The 18,407-nt window shown below is 40.4% G+C and overlaps 2 protein-coding genes across 4 annotated transcripts; one reads left to right on the forward strand and one right to left on the reverse strand.

The window, feature by feature from the left end:
- The first annotated feature begins 11,510 nt into the window (after positions 1–11,510).
- On the forward strand, positions 11,511–15,178 carry LOC103939488 (putative threonine aspartase). 3 transcript variants are annotated; one of them, XR_666138.3, is made up of 11 exons: positions 11,511–11,752; positions 11,937–11,987; positions 12,606–12,726; positions 12,842–12,926; positions 13,129–13,210; positions 13,424–13,553; positions 13,678–13,817; positions 13,914–14,077; positions 14,383–14,506; positions 14,615–14,712; positions 14,854–15,178. XR_666138.3 is itself a non-coding variant. In XM_009349582.3 (11 exons), the coding sequence occupies exons 1-11, from the start codon at positions 11,597–11,599 to the stop codon at positions 14,944–14,946; spliced, it is 1,251 nt and encodes a 416-aa protein (XP_009347857.1). In that variant the 5' UTR covers positions 11,511–11,596; the 3' UTR covers positions 14,947–15,178. The 3 variants fall into 3 exon arrangements, 2 of the variants coding, with proteins under 2 accessions (XP_009347857.1, XP_048421531.1); XM_009349582.3 differs by having other exon boundaries at positions 14,608–14,712; XM_048565574.1 differs by having other exon boundaries at positions 11,613–11,752; positions 12,628–12,726; positions 14,608–14,712.
- A 91-nt stretch (positions 15,179–15,269) lies between these two features.
- On the reverse strand, positions 15,270–18,121 carry LOC103939490 (bifunctional protein FolD 4, chloroplastic-like). The gene is made up of 5 exons (XM_048565576.1): positions 17,902–18,121; positions 17,391–17,716; positions 16,365–16,601; positions 16,122–16,289; positions 15,270–15,850 (listed from the first exon to the last, which is right to left on the reverse strand). Exons 1-5 carry the CDS (start codon positions 18,086–18,088, stop codon positions 15,680–15,682), a joined length of 1,089 nt encoding a protein of 362 aa, XP_048421533.1. The 5' UTR covers positions 18,089–18,121; the 3' UTR covers positions 15,270–15,679.
- Between the last annotated feature and the right edge of the window lie 286 nt (positions 18,122–18,407).

An 18,407-nucleotide genomic window follows, 5' to 3' on the forward strand; every position in this document is an offset into this window, starting at 1 on the left:
AAGACAACCACTTTCGAGCCATTTTCCGGCCAAACCACGGTGAGTTAGCCATTGAAAAGGGTACCATTATCTTCATCTCGTTGAGAAGTATGATTTTCGTATTTGAATCACTTGATTTCATTGAATATTGAAGAAGTTATGAACATTTAAAGTTTACCCAGTTTCTGGCGAGTTTTCCAGTTTTCCCTCGGACCAGTCAACTTTGAGGCTATTTTCTGACCATCTCCGGCAACCATTGGGCTTCCAAATAGGTATAATCTTATTCTACACTTTCCTATCTTCATTTTGATATATTATGGGTCGAATTTGCTTAACAAACGATTGAATTACGAACCTTTGAAAATTGCCAAAACTTCCGGCCAAGAGCTTCGGGACACTTAAAGAAGTTTTTAACGGAAGGACCAAAATGATGGATGGTGGACAATCTCAAAGACCACTTCTATTGATTTGAAATCTCAGGAACCAAAGTGAGGAGTTATGCAAATCTCAAGGACCATTTTGGCTAAAAAGCCTTATGTAAATCAAAGTAATTAAAATACCCCTTGAATATAAAAAACAAAGTGCAATAAAAACTTAGGAAAACAAACCAAATACCCTAAAAAAAACTTTCATTTAATCATCAGGACATGAAATTTTTATAATTTCCAAAATACCATCAGAACCATCAAATTACCAAACAGAAATATAAAGTTAAAATCTTCCCCACACTAAAAAAAGTGGTATAAAAAGAAAAATAAAAAAAGTATGGAGCCAAAAATAATCAAGAGGCGACACGTAGATTTTTGGGCAAAAAATATAAAATTACCCTTGAGGAGCACTGAAATTCCTATGCGCGAGTAGTGGACATACATCCAACAATCAAGTCAAAAGTGCCCAAATAGGTATTTATTTTTAAACATATTTCATCCATCCTCATCAAGTCCTCTCCACAAGGTAACCCCCAAAACATTTCTTTTAAATTATGTTAATTGGCTAATTAATGGATTTATTACCTAATTAATCTATTAATGGCCAAGTAAACCACCAATTACACCCAAAAAATACACAAAAGGCCAGTCACCTTCTCTCCCAAAGGGACCGGCCATGCACTATATATTCAACCTCATTTCCTTTAAAAACCTAGGTCTTGACTCTTGCTAAACACTAAAAATTTTCCCAAACACTTTTCTCTCAAAATTCTAACTTTGGCATCAGAGGTTCTTTGGCCAAAGCGTCTCCCCCCCCCCTAAAAAATCATCGTGGGCTCACTGGGAAAGGAATCATGGGAGTCCGCCCGAATAAAGGGAAAGTCATATCAAGGAGTCTTTTCGATTAGTCATATATAAGATCGTGAAATCACCTCTGGAATAGTCATGGGGTGTTATTTGTTTTGTAGGTGCAATTTTGTCCAAAATCAAGGAGGAAGGAATTTGCATCCACAAATTGGGGCTTTCATTGAGAGTTGAGTCCCACACTCGTAGAAGACTTTCGCGTCCAAGGTTTTTCTATTTTCTTGTCCATTTGTAGATTTTTCGTACGTTTTTATTATTAGAATTTTTTATTTGCAAGAAATTTAGAAAATTCAACAAGTGAAAATTTCAATATTCAAGAGATGGGACCATTACGATCCATGAGGCTAAATGTGACAATAAGTGGAGCGGCATCACCACCACGAGAACCATCGCGGTGGCCACCTGGGGCAAGGTCCATGGTGTCACCACCATGGCCCGAGCCGTGCCGCCATCCAAGGCCCATGGCACCAAAGCCACGACTTTAGCCATGTTACTCTAAGGCCAACGTGAGCCCAACGGGTTGCCAAGCCGAGCCCTAGCCTCGCACCCACGTGCGTCACCCGTCGAGTAGCCCACTCTCGTGGCCCAGCCTGCTCATGCGGCCCAGTCTGCTCCCGTGGCCTTCCAAGCAGCCCAAATTGATCCAAAATTAGTTTAACCATCTTGGCTTCAAATTTTCGGACCGACGATTGACCAGCTATGAACCGAGCGTTCGGGCATTGTACACTTCGGATTGGGTCCCCGAGATAGCGTATACTCCTGTTTTAGCACGAAGAGAAGCGTGCACTCTCGACTAGGCTCACGGATAAGCGTACATTCACGATTGGGGTCACACTCCGATAGTCAACATAAGCAACCTTTCAAGCAAAATGTTCATTCCCGGCTAAGCCCGCAAAGAGCATCCTCTACCTCACATCGGAGTAGGTAGCACGATGGATATAGAGAAGTAGTCACTCAATTCTGCTCAAGTTTAACCGGCAACCTATGAAGAACTCCCTCGCCTGCTAGGAATGCACTACACGCACTGTATCCACGACATAGACGAACCAAACACATGGAAGAGCAGTTTAGACCAGCAAGTCACGGCTAGGGGCAGTCGATAACTTCTCTACCCCCAACAAAGGCAAATTCAGGAAGAAGTAGAGAGACTCTTGACCAAGCAATTGCGTAATTTCCAATACAACGAGGTCGCCGATGAGGCATTACGACGAAACATGACCAACATAAGCAGGTTACCCTTCACGGACGAGATCGAGTAGGCAGAGCCTCCACGCAAGTTTGGCATGCCACATTTCACATCTTTCAAATGGGATGAAAACCCGGAGAAACACTTAAAGCACTACTGAAGCGCAATGATCTTCTATCAAACCAACGATGATCTCATGTGTAATATATTCGCCACCACTCTACAAGGTGAGGTGCAAGATTGGTTCTACACCTTGCTGCCACAATCTATCCGGAGTTTCGATGAACTTTCTTTGGTTTTCACCAAAGAATGTTCATCCTATCGCTCGATCAAAAAGAAGTTCGACCATTTGTTCAACGTTAAGAAGAACCTAAAAGAGTCACTTTGTGACTATGTGAAGAGGTTCAAAGCAAAGAAGGCAAGGATAGTCGAATGCAACGACTCGATAACTAGAGTAGCCTTCCAAAAAGGATTTCTAGCAAACCACCCGCTATTTGGAAAATTGATCATGAAAGAAGATCTAACTTTGGTAGACTCTTTCGCTCTGGCAGAGAAGCATACACTTTGGGACGAGGCTCGCCAATGCACATTCAAGGACTTTAAGAAGTACCCAACATCACCTCCTTACTATCCAAACCAGAAGCAGTGGAGGATTTATTCATATGTTTGACGGTATCTGAAGCAATAATAAGCTCTACCATCATACGAAAAGAGTTGAGGGCTTGACTACCTGTATTCCACAGTTCAAAAGGTATCCTCGATGTTACCAGAAATTTAAAAGCTAACTTTGGTGATAGTTGTTGCAACCCGGAAGCTCAGGTTTTACCTTCAGACTCACGCAGTCATCCTTATGACACACTATTTCGCTTAATCCAGAAGCACGACGATAAAGGCGTAGACACTGGCCGGTGCAAAATTTTCTAACGAACGCAATAACTTGGCCCAAAAGAAACGCCAAGGGCAGACGAACACCGGAAAGACACACTCGAAATCAAGTTTTGTCCTCGTCGCCCCAAAAGATTCTACATATGAGCAACCGGCAGTTGAGCACCACCTTATGCTGCGTGTCACACGGCCCTAGCCGACCCTTGCTCCATAATTTAGCTCTAGAATGGTCCAATACTGGTAGTTGAGCATTTCTTATTACGTGTAACATCGCCCCAGCTCCACGATTCCCTACCACGCATTCACGACGTAACAGAGTGGCCCAACGACGCCCCGGAGGTAGCCGAGGACACCTTAGCCGTGCCTGTTCCACCCGATGGAGACTTTTGGCATTTACATGCCGACGACGCGTCCAACTACAAAGGTCCGAAAGCAGGCGTAGTCCTTGTCACCCCAGATGATTCAATACCCAAACAAGAAATCACTCTAGGCTTTAAAACATCTAATAACAAAGCAGAGAACGAGACCCTACTAGCAAGCCTTCGAATGGAAAAAAACTTAGCGGTGAAAAGCTCGCAATTCATTCCGATTCCCAGCTAATCACTAGCCGGCCTAGGCTCCGCCCTCGACCATAAACTTAAACGCTCTATTCTGGTGGAGCATCTAGACGAGCCAAGCATAAAGGCGAAGCCAGTAGCTGAGGTGTCACAGGTTAGTACCACTCCAAACTGACAAGATTCCATTGTAAACTACATGGTCAATGGCACATTCCCCACGGAAAGATTGGAGTCTAGGAAGCTCCAAATCAACGCAGCACGCTACTACATGTGGAACAACATTCTCATCCGAAAATCCTACACCGGACCACATCTCCACTGCCTAGCGCCTCTCGATGACTTGAAGGTTCTAAGCTCAATCCACGAGTGCGTTTGTGGAAATCATTCCGGAGGTTAATCCTTAGCACAAAAAGCTCTTAACGCAGGCTCCTGCTGGCCTACCACGCACCAAGATGCTAAGGCGTTAGTACAAAAATACGACCGTTTCCAACGCTACAAGCTCATACCAGCACTGCTCAGCGAGCTACACGAGCAGAAAAATCTTTAGCCGTTCATGCAGTGGGCAATCGACCTAGTAGGACCTATGTCACCTGCTATTGGGGGTAGAGGCATAATGATTGTGGCAACCGACTACTTCACCAAATAGGTAGAAGCAGAGCCCAAGACGACCACGACTTAGACGGACATAGAGCACTTCATATGGAGGAACATCATTCGCCGATTTGGCATTCCTTAGTCCATCGTCACAGATAACGACCCGTAATTTATGGGCAAAGATGTGGTGAAATTCTTTCAAAAGTATGGCATCAAGCAGCACATGTCCACTCCGAGATATCCTCAAGGAAATAGGCGGGCCGAAGCATCCAACAAGATGGTCCTCGACTGCCTCAAGAAATCCCTCACCAACAAGAAGGGAAAATGGCCAGACGAAGTCCCCGGATGTCGTACCACCAAAAGACGAGCAACCGGTGAGACTCCTTTCTCTTTGGCATTTAGCTCAGAAGCAATCATTCATCCCAATGTCATCAAGCCAAGTATCATCGCTCTACTACGAAGCATTGAGTAAAACAATAAGGAGATGGCCATAACCTTAGATCTGGTAGAGGAGAAGTACGAGCAGACCATTACTCGCATCGTAGCCTACCAGCAGCAGCTCCTCTCTAACTACAACAAAAGGGCCAAAATCCAGCAGTTCTAGCCCGAAGATCTAGTCCTAAGAAAAGCCTTCATCACTGCCCGTAGAGAAAGCTCCAAAAAGATGGATCCCATCTGGAAAGGTCCGTACAAGATCAACAAAGTAGGCGGCAAGAGTAATTACACCCTCGCCACCATGAAACGACAAAAAGATCAAAAAGCAGTGGAGTGCCTACAATCTGAAGAAGTACTATGTGTAACCTCCTACTACATTAAAGCCCGAAGACTTAAGCAACTCGACGGGCACCATTTCACAAGTCGATGACTATCCAGTTCTTATGCAGTTCCTACCTTACCAACCCTATGGCTAACAACTTTGCAAATTCTACACCAACACCTATGGCTGCATAGGTTACCCGGGCCTGTCTACTTATAGAAAAGTAGCATGTTTTCCATTGGTTTATAAAGTCTAAAGGTTAGGGCATGAACAAAAGAAGTGTAAATGAAGAGAAGCGAATAAAGCATGTTTATAAACAACTAGCAAAGGCCGAAGGAGTTCAAGGAAAACAAGAGCTACAAGGAAAAACAAAGAAAATCCTAAAGGCTACTTAGAAGACTACACTTCAGCAGCTTGGACATCCTACAACTACTCAGTCGTCGTACTTTCAGTAGCCGCGACGCTCTTAGTAGCAACATCATCAGCGCTTCACCCCCAGTTGCCCTAGCCTGGACACCAACTTTTTTAACTACTTTACCAATGGAAGCCTCAAAAGTAAAAGCAAGCAAGTCTTCCAGAGAAATAGAGAAGACCTCGAAACCTCGAGCCCCTTTTTCTCACCTTTCAGCTGTTTATTCTCCTTGAGTAGACCAATACGGACATGTTGCAGCTTATCCACTTCCTTCTTTAGACTTTCATTAATCTTCAGTACACCTTGAAGTTCCAACACTTGGGGTTCAAGCCTATTGATGATTCTCTTGAAGTGGATCACTTGATTATAAACAACAATCAACTATTCATCCTTTGCATAAGCAGCGAAACGAAGCTCAGAAACTGCAAACTCAAGATCTTGAATTTGAGGTATATAACATCCAATCTCCTTCTCTGCACTTTCATAGTTAACTTGGATTGCGTCAAGCCTAGTCTTCTAGTCAACGATCTCTTGGCAAGTGGTCTCAAGCTACAAAGAAGTGAGGGCAAAAATATTAGACCCCTTCAAAGCAACTCAAAATTCAACCTTTTGATCCCCTCGGCCGAGGAATAAGTTTCAGTTGCCATAGTCTTCGCCACCTCTTTGGCAACCTTGCTATATCTACATCATAGTAAGTAGAGCAATCCTTCTAAATTGGGTTGTATACTTCGCAAAGGAACTTGGGCAAACAAACCTTTCTAACGCCATCAACAAACTTGGCACAAGCATTCATGTCTTCAAAGCAGATCTGGTTTCAAGAGCACACAAATCTCAATAGCCTCCCTAAAAGCAGGCTTAGTGGATTTCTCACAGCTGCCCATGCGAGCAATCTCCTCCTTCCCAGCAGGTGAATCAGTCTCAGCAACAAAGGGAGTGGGCCTTAGCGCCACTTTAGCAGCATAGTCCACCTTATCGTTCTTTATAATAGCAAGCACTTTTTATGAAGAGCCGAACTTAGCTCCCAACGAACGTTTTGACACAGACTTCGGCATTGGGGGCATGACAAGACCTCTACACTGAGCAATACTAGCAGCAATCAAATTAGCCATTCTCGACATAGCAGGCGCCACAGGCTCAAATCTAGCAGCCTCATTTTTCTTCCCATTGGAAGAAGTCATGTCAATCATAGACCTCTCGACAGCAGGCGGACCCTCACGAGCATCGAAAGAAATCTTCAGTTTTTTCTTAACCAACATCTCTTGAGCAGACGGGGAATATCTCTTCTTTTCACCTTCATTCACAGTAGGTTCCATGACAGTGATCAAACGAGCCAAAGTATCCGCCTAGATCCTCTTTACCTTCTTTCTTGGGAGTAACCCACATTTCTCCCAGCGATGAGATCTAAGCAGCCAACGTTATTCACTGTACTCAGTATGGGAACTTAACCCATATTGGTTTTTCCCTTATTTTTTCTCTCAGACCAGCAAGTAGGAGGCATGCATACCCTGCATTCTAGCAGCCCATGAGGTCCACGACCTTCTCATCTTTCTCAATCGCCAGCCTGGCCCCCGTCAGGTCCAAAAGCCTAAAGAACATAAGCCATGCGGCTCGCCTAGCACTGCGCCCCAGCGCCTCAATCTGTGGCCCTAACTGCGCAAGTTGCCTTTGGCTTTAGCCAAGCTGAGCAGCCCAAGCAGTGGTCTCTACCACAACACCTCCTTGGCCCATATCGAGCCGACTCCTGGCCCCTGCCAAACGATGTGCCGCACCACCCCGACAGCTGCCCCGCAACAACACTATCTAAGAAGAAGACAAGGAAAATGAATTTTTTCTTACCTCGATGCAGCGTGGAGAAGACGAAGAAAGCAACGAAAGACGATTATTTGCACGGGCAAGATGTAGAAGATTGCTAGAGGAGGGGGAACAAATATCCTCTAACTATCTCTCTCTTGTAAGGTAGAATAATCGCTCTCCAAAGTTGATTTAATAACCCACTTAAGGTGGACTTAAATAGGCTTTGAGAGAAATTTATTTCCCTTTCCTAGAAGGATATAATTTCCTATTAAAGAGGGAATTAACATCAAAATAGGAAACAATCCTACGTTTCCTAAAGCAAGAAAATCGCTACACCTGTTGCCTTTTCCTACGAGCAGCCCAACAGGTGTGGGGACATTTGTGGAGCCAAAAATAATCAAGAGGCAACATGTGGATTTTTGGGCAAAAAGGACAAAATTACCGTTGAGGAGCACCATAATTCATATGCGCGGGCAGTGGACAAACATCCTACAATCAAGTCAAAAGTGCCCAAATAGGTATTTATTTTTAAACCTATTTCATCCATCCTCATCAAATTCTCTCCACAAGGTAACCCCCAAAACATTTCTTTTAAATTATGTTAATTGGCTGATTAATACATTTATTACCTAATTAATCTATTAATGGCCAATTAAACCACCAATTACACCCAAAAAATACACAAAAGGCCGGTCACCTTCTCTCCCAAAGGGACCAACCATGCACTATATATTCAACCTCATTTCCTCTAAAAACCTAGGTCTTGACTCTTGCTAAACACTAAAAAATTCCCCAAACATTTTTCTATCAAAATTCTAACTTTAGCATCGGAGGTTTTTCAGCCAAAGTCCCCCTCATTCATCGTGGGCGCGTGAGGCTCTTGGCCTTAACCAAAGGTGTTATTTGTTTTGTAGGTGTAATTTTGTCCAAGATCAAGGAGGAAGAAATTTGCATCCACAAAAAGGACGTGCAACAATAAGTGGTCGTTGAAAAAGCAGAAGGCACAAGAAGAAAAAACTTTCACATCTAGAAATAGTTGACAGAAATGTCCAAAAATAGTGCAATTTAAAAACATCCAATTTTTTTAGAAATAGTGACAACACCAAATATAAAGAAGATATTCTACAAAAGTTTTTTTGTAACGTAGCACCCTCATTCATGTATATAAGAAGAGCTTTCCTTCGTTATAAACACACGGAACACAACTTATACTCACAAGCAGGGAAGCACAAAGCCTTCCTTGCATTCTTTCCATCCTTGTAAACATCATTTGTAATCATTTTTTGTATAGCAATAAAAAGGCAAATGTACATATCCAAGCAATTCTCTAGTCTTAAGTAAGCTTTTTTTTTTTTTTTTTGGGTGTGTTCGCTAATTAGACTTCTAATCCAAAACAGGAAATGCTATTGTAGTTATATTATTAGCTTGTTAAACTGATAATCATACTTTGTTCAAGCACTCTGCTATAGTTGAATGTTTGCCATACAAACAACTGGACATTAGCTATAGTACCTCTGAATTCTCAGTATCTTTGGGTTAAGCCTTTGTGGGTTTATAACTGCATTGTGAGTGACCATCATGCTGAAACATGTCAAGTTCTATGTGCAATGTTTTATGTTTAGTTGTTATAATGGTCATTACGAGAAACTACTAGACTTAAACCATGAACGCTACCATTAGATGATACTTACAAAATAGTTGAAACAGATGGTTCATCATTAGAATGGGCCCACAAACCCCTAGATAGAAACTAGGCTCTGATACCAAATTCGAGAGCAAATACCTAGTTAAATGGTCGAGTGACCATTATAACAACTAGACATAAAACTTTGCACATGGAACTCGACATGTTTCAACATGACGGTCACTCACAATACTGGTATAAGATTACAAAGGCTGAACTCAGAGATACCATAGTTAATGTTCAGTTATTTGTATGACAAACATTAAATTATAACAGAATGCTCGAATAAAGTATGATCATTAGTTTAGCAAGCTAATAATATAACTAAAATAGTGTTTCCCTGCTTTGGATTTGAAGTCTAATTCAACGAACACACTAAAAGAAAGAAAGAAAGCTTCCTTTAGACTGAAGAATTGCTTGAATATGTACACTTGCTCTTTTATTGATGTACAAAAGATGATTACAAAGGATTTTTACAAGGATGGAAAGCATGTTAGGAAGGCTCTGTGTTTCTCTGCTTGTGAGCCTGAGTTGTGTAACGTGTGTTTACAATGAAGGAAAACCCTTTGTATATACAAGAATAAGGTGCTACGTTACACAGAAACCTTTTAAAAATGATGTACAATTATTTATAAATTATCTTCTTTTTCTTTTTGGCTGTCATTGCTCTTGAAAATAAAGAAAATTAATGAAAAAGACTTTAAAACTTTGAGTTTTAATCAAAAAGACAAAAAGGTATTGTAAGTGAATTGTACCAAGAGTGATTTTTTATAGTAAAAATGTCATTTTTGTTAAAAGTGAACAGTACCAGAAGTGTTTGTTAAAACTCCCTTGAAAATATGAACTGTTTCTGAAATGCACTGTTTTGGACATTTCTGCAAACTGTTTTTAGATGTGAAATTTCTTCTAGTGCCTTTTGCTTTTTCCTGGACAACTTATTGATGCTGTGCTTTCTATTATTTGTCTTCTTTAATGTGAGGACTCTTTTAACCATATGTTTTTATCGCGTAACTTAATAATCCTGATGTATTTTTTTTCAGAAATTGAAGTACGATATTCATGGATAGCAATTAAAAATGTACGAAGTTGAAAGAAGGGTGCAAATCCTGATAATTTTTTTTTGGGAAATTTTATTTAAACTCTTTTAACCTATTTATACACCCAACTTACTTTTTGCACCTATTTGATTTTTAACTAAACTATTAATATCTCTTTAAACTCAAATTTAATACCTAATATACCCCCATAAACCCAATTCAATATGTAGATTTATTTTTACACCCATTAAAATTTTAAGTCAGAAGATGTCGCTTCAACTGATGCAAATTGTGGTGACTGCGACTTCTCTCGTGTTGCTGATGCTTTACAATGCCGCTGCGAATACGGTGTTGTATATGTATTTCCGGGCTGTGAATGGTGCAGAGGAGTTTGGTAGGGAGTATGTGATCTTGCCCTTCGACAACGAAAAAGTCCCTCATGTTGTTTCGGTTGCACATGCTTGACGAGGAGCTTGAGGTCAGTCAGTCACCTTTGTGATGGCTAGTTCATCAGCGTTGAACTTTATTTGTAAATAGACTTGTAAATACACATGATGTTGCTTTATTTTCGTGTTTTGATGACTGTGGCCGCAATTAAGCTCTCATCAGATCAGGCAATACAAAGTATAAGCATCTCAGTTAAAAGTTCGAAACCAAACTCTTGAGAAAAAAAAGAATATAAAAACAGAAGCACCAAACGAAATCCAAGGTTCTTTGGAGTGCAGATGGACAGGGAAACCGACATCATCAATTTACTGTTGCAGAAAGATAAACAAACTATGCAGGATTGATTGAAAAAAAATTATAACCAAAATACTTATCTTCTAAACTCTAAAAAATTGAAATCGAACGAACAAAAAATTCATAAATGGAGTCGTACCTTGGTTGGAGGATTCAAACTTCAAAATCATCATCCATCTATAGAAAAATTTATTTTTCTCTATGAGAGCTATTAGGGTTTTAGCCGGAATGAACGTAGGATAAACAAATAATGATCGTAGGGTTTAATTATAGTGTTTGGGTTTATTGATAAATTTGAGTTTTATTATTAATTTCATTTTGTACTTAATAGTAATTATGCAATAGGGTAAAATAGACAATTAACATTCAAAATTTTAAGTTGAGTGTAAAATGAGGTTGCATGGGTTTAAATAATATATTTTTTTTTACCAAACAATGTTATCTACACTAAGGGATAAGAGTAAACTTAACTTCACAGTAAATTAGCAAGAATATAATTCAAATTTATTTTTGGAGAAAATCGAATTTAAAACCCCCAATAGTACTAAACTGTTGCATATCCTGATAATTAAATAGAAGTTTTCGTTAGTTTTTTTAATGAAGTAAGCCATAAGAAACTGAAGCAAATCAGTTGAGACGCTAAAACGCAGTGTTTAGGTCCGTCAACCAGTCCAGTCCATGGCCGCCGCGAACCAAATGCAAGTAGAAGACGAAAACGCCACGTTCTTCGTGGCGGTTCACGTCGGCGCTGGATACCACGCGCCATCTAACGAGAAAGCCCTCAAGTCCGCCGTCAAACGCGCTTGTCTAGCCGCCGGTTCAATCCTCCGCAAGGTTCCTCTCTCTCACGCACCTTTTTTCTTTTTCTTATTTGTATCGTTCCAGCCACTGTTTGGTTCCCCAGAAAGCCTGAGGATGATTAGAGAAGGAAAGATTGAAACTTGAAAAAATTGGTAGTGTCATTTTTGTAATTTGAATGTTTTTGTTTTGTAACTTTTGTTTGTTATTCTTGCTTCAGGGTTCTGGTAGATGCATAGATGCTGTTACTGCAGCTATTCAGGTCTTGGAGGTACATTTTCTCTTTGTATGTCTGTGTATTCTTAGAAGACTGTATATTTGGAAGCAGAAATTCGTAATATGGCGCTGTGTATTCGAATGTTAGCTACGGGAATGCATGTCTGTATCTAGTATTTGTGCTATTTAAAATTTGTTTCTTCTCTTGCGCAAGTGCAATGGTTATGTATGCGTGGAAGGAGTTATCCGTGGAAATTTAAGGAGGATTTTAGCTCATGTTCTGTATAAAATCGCGTGGAAGGAGTTATCCGTGGAAATTTAAGGAGGATTTTAGCTCATGTTCTGTATAAAATCGTGTTTCAACTGGTTTAACTTTGGTACTTTGACGCGTACTTTTGGAGTCACATAGATTTTTTGGAGAATTCAGTTGAATTAAGTTCAAGTAGCTAGGACAGAGTGCTTCATGAAAGCACCAATGTGTATGTAGAACAACTTAGTAGAGAAGATTCAGGTTCAAAAGAAGATTAGAATTGTGCCTCTTATTTGCTTTATATGCAATTACGAAGAGGTTGTCAGTAGAGGTTTCTTTCCTTTCTGCAAGAGCACTATTCAATCCCTGCTATATAATGTATTGTTTATTGATTGTGTTTTTAATCACATTATTGTCTTAAAGGATGATCCAAGCACGAATGCAGGCAGAGGCTCCAATTTGACTGAAGATGGTCGTGTAGAATGCGATGCCAGTATTATGGACGGAAATTCTGGAGTATTTGGAGCTGTTGGAGCAATTCCAGGTTTAAGATGCTTTGTTTATCTGATTCTGCTTACATATTACCGTTTCCATACTGATTTAGACTATACGTTGTCCCTTGCGGCACTGAATATCCCCTTGCATATGTTGTAGACCAGGTGTCAGAAACCCCATCCAGGTCGCTGCTTTATTGGCCAAGGAGCAAATGATGGGATCCCCTCTGTTGGGCCGAATACCTCCCATGTACTAATTCATCTCTCTTAATCAGACAGTTATAGCTTTCATTCTAATCACTGTGTTAAGCTCGGCAATATTTTCTTTTTATTATTTCATTCCTTCTATATTTGTATACTGTAATAGTATTTTTTTCTGATCCTCCTGTTCTTATTTCCTTTTCCCTTATTTTCTTTTCCTTTAATAATGGAGCGAATGTGTCATTGTGTAGCTTCCTGGTTGGTGAAGGTGCCCGTGCGTGGGCAAAGTCCAAGGGCCTTGCTTTGGCACCAAGTACCACAGCCGATGATGAGGTAATATATTTTAGTTTTTTTTTAACTGTGATGTTTTAGACCTTTAAATCATTTTCATCTCAATCACTAATCTTTATTTTTTTATATGCTTATGTTCTCCGTGAAATAAACAACGTGAAAGATACATATCTAATTTTCCATTTAGTGGCTCTAGAGTTCTACTGTGGATTTATTCTTATAAAAGATGAATAAATCTTGTGCATTTCAATACAGTGGCTGGTGACAGAAAGGGCAAAAGCACAATGGAGAAAGTACAAAGCCATGGTTGATGATGCAAGAGCAAAGACAGAAAACTCTGATTCTAGACTTTCTTGTAGTCCTCAAGAGACCGCTGGAATGTCAGGTATTTCATCGCTTTTTGATATTAAAAGAAAATCTGTTCCTCTCCTTTCAAAGCTGATAGTGCAACTTACCATCTACATTTCCTAATTTCCGAGTACCAACACTATCTTTGTATCCGTGTTTAGAATCAGAAGCTCAACCATGCGATTATTTGAAGCATAATGGAGCTGAAGAGGATTGCATCATGGATACTGTTGGTGTTATTTGTATGGATGCTGAAGGACAAATAGCATCTGGTGCCTCAAGTGGGGGAATTGCACTGAAGGTGACAGATGGTTATAAGAATTTGCACTCTTTGTCATCTCTTTGGAGTAACTAGTGAATGAAAATCCAACAGGTTTTTTGTATGAAAAAAATACAGGTTGGTGGGCGTGTGGGATTAGCAGCTATGCATGGTGCAGGCTGTTGGGCATCCTCCAAAGGTGTTTTTGGGGCTCCATGTATAGTTGGCTGTTGTGTAAGTGGTGCTGGAGAATATCTAATGAAAGGATTTGCAGCTCGTGAGTCCTGCGTCTCTTTATCAGTGTATGTCTTATTGCTATATAAATTTTTCTTAGATGTTACCCTTGACGTGAATGTTGAAATTGAAGATAGCCTCCTTCTCTCACTCACTGACGCACACACCAACAAGCCTGCTTTAATGCACATTGAATTGGCCAATGTTTGAAGCGATCATGATTCTTCGAAGTTATAATTAGAACTATAGAGTTGGCTGACCTACAATCCCTATTCAATTGCGTAGTTTATACACCATATCAATTGCGTAGAAAATAAAATCTATTATGGTTTACACCCATTATGTGAACTTGACAGTCATATTCATTGGTTAGTTCACAGGCAGGCCCTGCCTCTGCTTGCATGAAAGTTTTACGTTCTGTTATTCAAGACAGTAATAACAATTGTACTGATAGAAGTGCCGGAATTCTACTTGTGCAAGCTGATGCTCCTATAATGGTGAGTTCCAAGCTAGAACCTTTCGTGTTAGTTGTCTGAATGAATTTTTTGTTTTGTTTTATTTGTCTGGAAGAAGTGTATGTTCATATGTTGCTTTTTAGGTTGCAGGAAGTTCCCCAAAGTTGAAAGCTGTAGAGATTGCAGCTGCTTACACTTCTTTATCCTTTGGAATAGGATATTTTGGGAGCGCCATGGAGCGGCCTAAGGTATGTTTCGTAATCTTTTGTGATCGTTTTATCATGAACTGGCTTCATCTTCTGCCTTCAAGATCTGACTTCTAGCAAAGATTGTGGGGAACTGGGGATCCAATCCGAGATTTTGGACTAAATTTATTTCCCATCTTTCAGGTTTCAATTCTTAGGAGTACAAAATTGCAAAGCAAAACTGGAGTGGACCATTTTGAAGCACGAATTGATCTTTCGGGTGGAAAGCTGTCGTGACTGCAAACCTGCAGTTGTGTTTTATTTTACCCACCCATGCAGCGAGCTTCGATTTAGAAGATCGTCGGTCTCAAATGGTTACTAGCTGTATTCTAAATTTTTCCGTCGTTATCTGGATTTAGCCGTTGGTAACTCCTATTTCATTGAGAAAACTACATTTGGATGTTCGCAATTTCTCTAATGTGAGGTTTTCCTTGTACCAAAAGAATAAGAAAAGTACGCTCTTCCGTAACTTGTCCCAGCAGGTGCATGTAAACATTTAATAAACAACATATTAGGTTTCACCTCGCCGGTCACCAATTCGATGAAATTGCACTTGCACATAATAAACTCATCTATACTTAGTTGAATGCGGCACTTGCAAAGATTTAAACACGAAAGTTAATAAGATTGCACTTATTACATTCAGTCTGCAAACCTCATCTCTACTAATGCGTAGAGAGGATGCCTTCACAGGATTTTTATCAGATGACACACAGCAGTTACTGCCTTCGCTCGTTTGACCAGGAAAATGATGAACCAGCTCTCACAACCGAAAAGTGCACAAAGGCTTGGCCTTCTCGTTTGACTGGGAAAATGATAAACCAGCTCTCACAACCGATAAGTGCACAAAGGAAACATACTCCCGATACCAAAATAAAATAAAATAAAATAAAATACAGTTGCTTGGATCTAGGTAGGTTAAGATGGCTTCTCCAACTGAATTGGACTCACAACAGTAATTCTGAACATCTTACTGGAAGTTGTGTATTCTTTTTGCTGATACGAGAGTATTGGAGAGAAGCATTGCTATTGTCATTGGACCCACTCCCCCGGGAACTGGAGTAATTGCTGAAGCAATCTGGCTGGCCTCCTCGTAACACACATCTCCAACCAGCCGATAACCTCGAGGATTCTTTTCATCCTGTAAAAAATACACACAACGAACTCAAAACCTATTACCTTGAATCAGAGACAAACATCAACATGGCATGACTGAATCATCTAATCTCAATTTTTCAGAACACTGATATTGAAAATTCTCTAATAACGAAGTCAGTGCTTCATTTCGTTCACAAATCTTGAGGAAAATCAACAACAAATTTAACAAAGTTGAAGTAGAGAAAGGGAGAGATGTACTTAAGGACTAATTGTCAATGCACGATAGAAGGGAGTATCAACAAAGCATTCCTCACCTCAACTGGATTGATTCCGACATCAATAATTGCTGCACCAGGTTTGATCCAGCTGCCCCTCACCATATTTGGTTGCCCCACAGCAGAGATTATAATATCCGCTTGTCTTGTGATCTCCTCAGGATTCTTGGTTCGGGAATGGACTATGCTGATTGTAGCATCTTCCCTCTACCAGCACATGCATATTACGTTAGCTCAAGAAGCGAAACAAATAACTTATAACTAAGTCAACTGAAATGTCACCTGCAACAATAAAGCAGCTGGCATCCCAACAATATTGCTCCGGCCAATTACAACAGCTCTCTTTCCCTTGATAGGGATGCCATATCTATGCAACAACTCTATGCATCCTTTTGGCGTGCAAGGAACAAACAAGGGGTCCCTACCACGCATGGCAAGACGGCCAATATTTAGCGGGTGAAACCCATCCACGTCTTTCTCAATACTAACAGCATTTAAGATGTTTTGCTCATTCATATGCTGGAAACATACACGTGAAAAACAATTAGACTGGTTAGTCGGAAATCATGACGGAACAAATGCAGTTATAATAAGTTTGCAAATTCATCTACATTTCCATGTTCGTGAAAAGTTATACAGAACTCCACATACATCCTGTATGACTCATGTTTTAATGACAAAATGAGGACAGAAGGGAGGCAAATCAATGGGGAACCAACATGTACTTATCTAATTCATAGCTAAGTACACAAAACGTGTATATGACAAAATCCCCAAGGAAATATTAAAATGAATAAGCCCTGAAGCCACATAGCAAAATAACCTACTAACCTAGAGTTCCATCGACAACAGCCAACAAAGTCAATCATTCTCAAGAAACTAAGGGCTCGTTTGGATGTGCTTTTAAAATGACTGAAAGCGCTTTTGGTGAAAATGTTTTTGAAACTAATTTAGTAAAAATCCAAGTGAATCCTGGAAAGCACTTTATGTGCTTCCTGGAAGAATCACATATCTGGTGCATCTTCCAAAAAGCACTTAAAGTGCTTTTGGAACCCAAAATCAATTTCACCAAAAGCACTTCTAGTCATTTTAAAAGCACTTCCAAACGTGCCCTACAACACCAACCTCCATGACCAACAGTTCTCTATTTTCTAAACAAGGATATTGGCGAAATTGAATATACTAAAGAGCTTGAAATTATGCAAAATTGGTGATTTAACTTTAAAACGTTTGAATAACTTGTTATTTCTATTATGACTGAAACATGATTTCACAAAGGGAAAGCAAAATTGGAATTTAGAAGCATACAGAAGGCAGGGGTAGCTGCACAAGGATGCCATGAACTGAAGGATCATCATTGAACCCCGCGATGGAGTTGACCACTTCTTGTTCCGGGGAATCCTCAGGCAAGCGCACTTCGAAAGAATTAATACCCACGGACTCACAAGCTTTCTTCTTGTTGCGCACATATGTGGCAGAGTCCTTCCTGTCCCCAACAAGAATAACTGCCAAACCCGGAACAATGCCAATTGCATCCTTCATCTTCGACACTTCTGCATTGATCTCATCTCTGATTTGCTTCGCAATGGCTTTCCCATCGATCACTTTTGCCGATGCTTCAGTGGCCAAGGAAACTGCAAAATGGAAATTCAACAACCAAATTACAGAAATTGCTTTTAGAATGCTGCCAAGGTTTTATTCATAGCCCTCTACGTGTTCGATGAAATGCGTCAGGGAAACAAATACACTCTCAAACAGTTAATTACACTCTTACAACAAAACTCCAATTAGGTATGTATGAGAGGGAAGAAAGGCGTACCGGTGGGCGACGGAGACGGCGAAGAAGAAGCGGAGGAGGAGTGCAGGGAGAGGCGTCTAGGGGAGCTAGGATTTACGAGGGGGCGAAGGAAAACGGCGCCGTGGTTGCGGTAGAGGGGGTTCCGCCGAAAGGGGAGGAGGCGAGGCGTGGTTGTGGAGGAGCAGTCCGTGAATACCATCGAAGCCATCTGATGTTTTATCAGACAACGAGATGAAGAACATAGGAGTTTTCGGTGCGTTATGATCAAACTTCAAAAAACCCTTTTGGGGTTTTAGGCTTTTAGCTGTGTGTCACAAAGAGTAGAAAAACAGTGCGGTGAAATTCTAAAAGCGGTGTCCACACTCTGCTTTTTAGGTCTATACACATAATTAAAGGAAATAAAAAAAACATAAATTAATAAGAGATATGTAAGAAGTACAAAAAAATAAAGATATCACACCCCATTCTAAAAAAGAACAAATTATGCTTGCATGAACAAATTATTTACTTGTAAGTAAGGTTTTAGG

This window comes from the organism of the source record quoted next, unplaced genomic scaffold, assembly GCF_019419815.1.
Source record: "Pyrus x bretschneideri cultivar Hongxiangsu unplaced genomic scaffold, Pyrus_bretschneideri_v1 Contig4, whole genome shotgun sequence".
Lineage (NCBI taxonomy): Eukaryota > Viridiplantae > Streptophyta > Magnoliopsida > Rosales > Rosaceae > Pyrus > Pyrus x bretschneideri.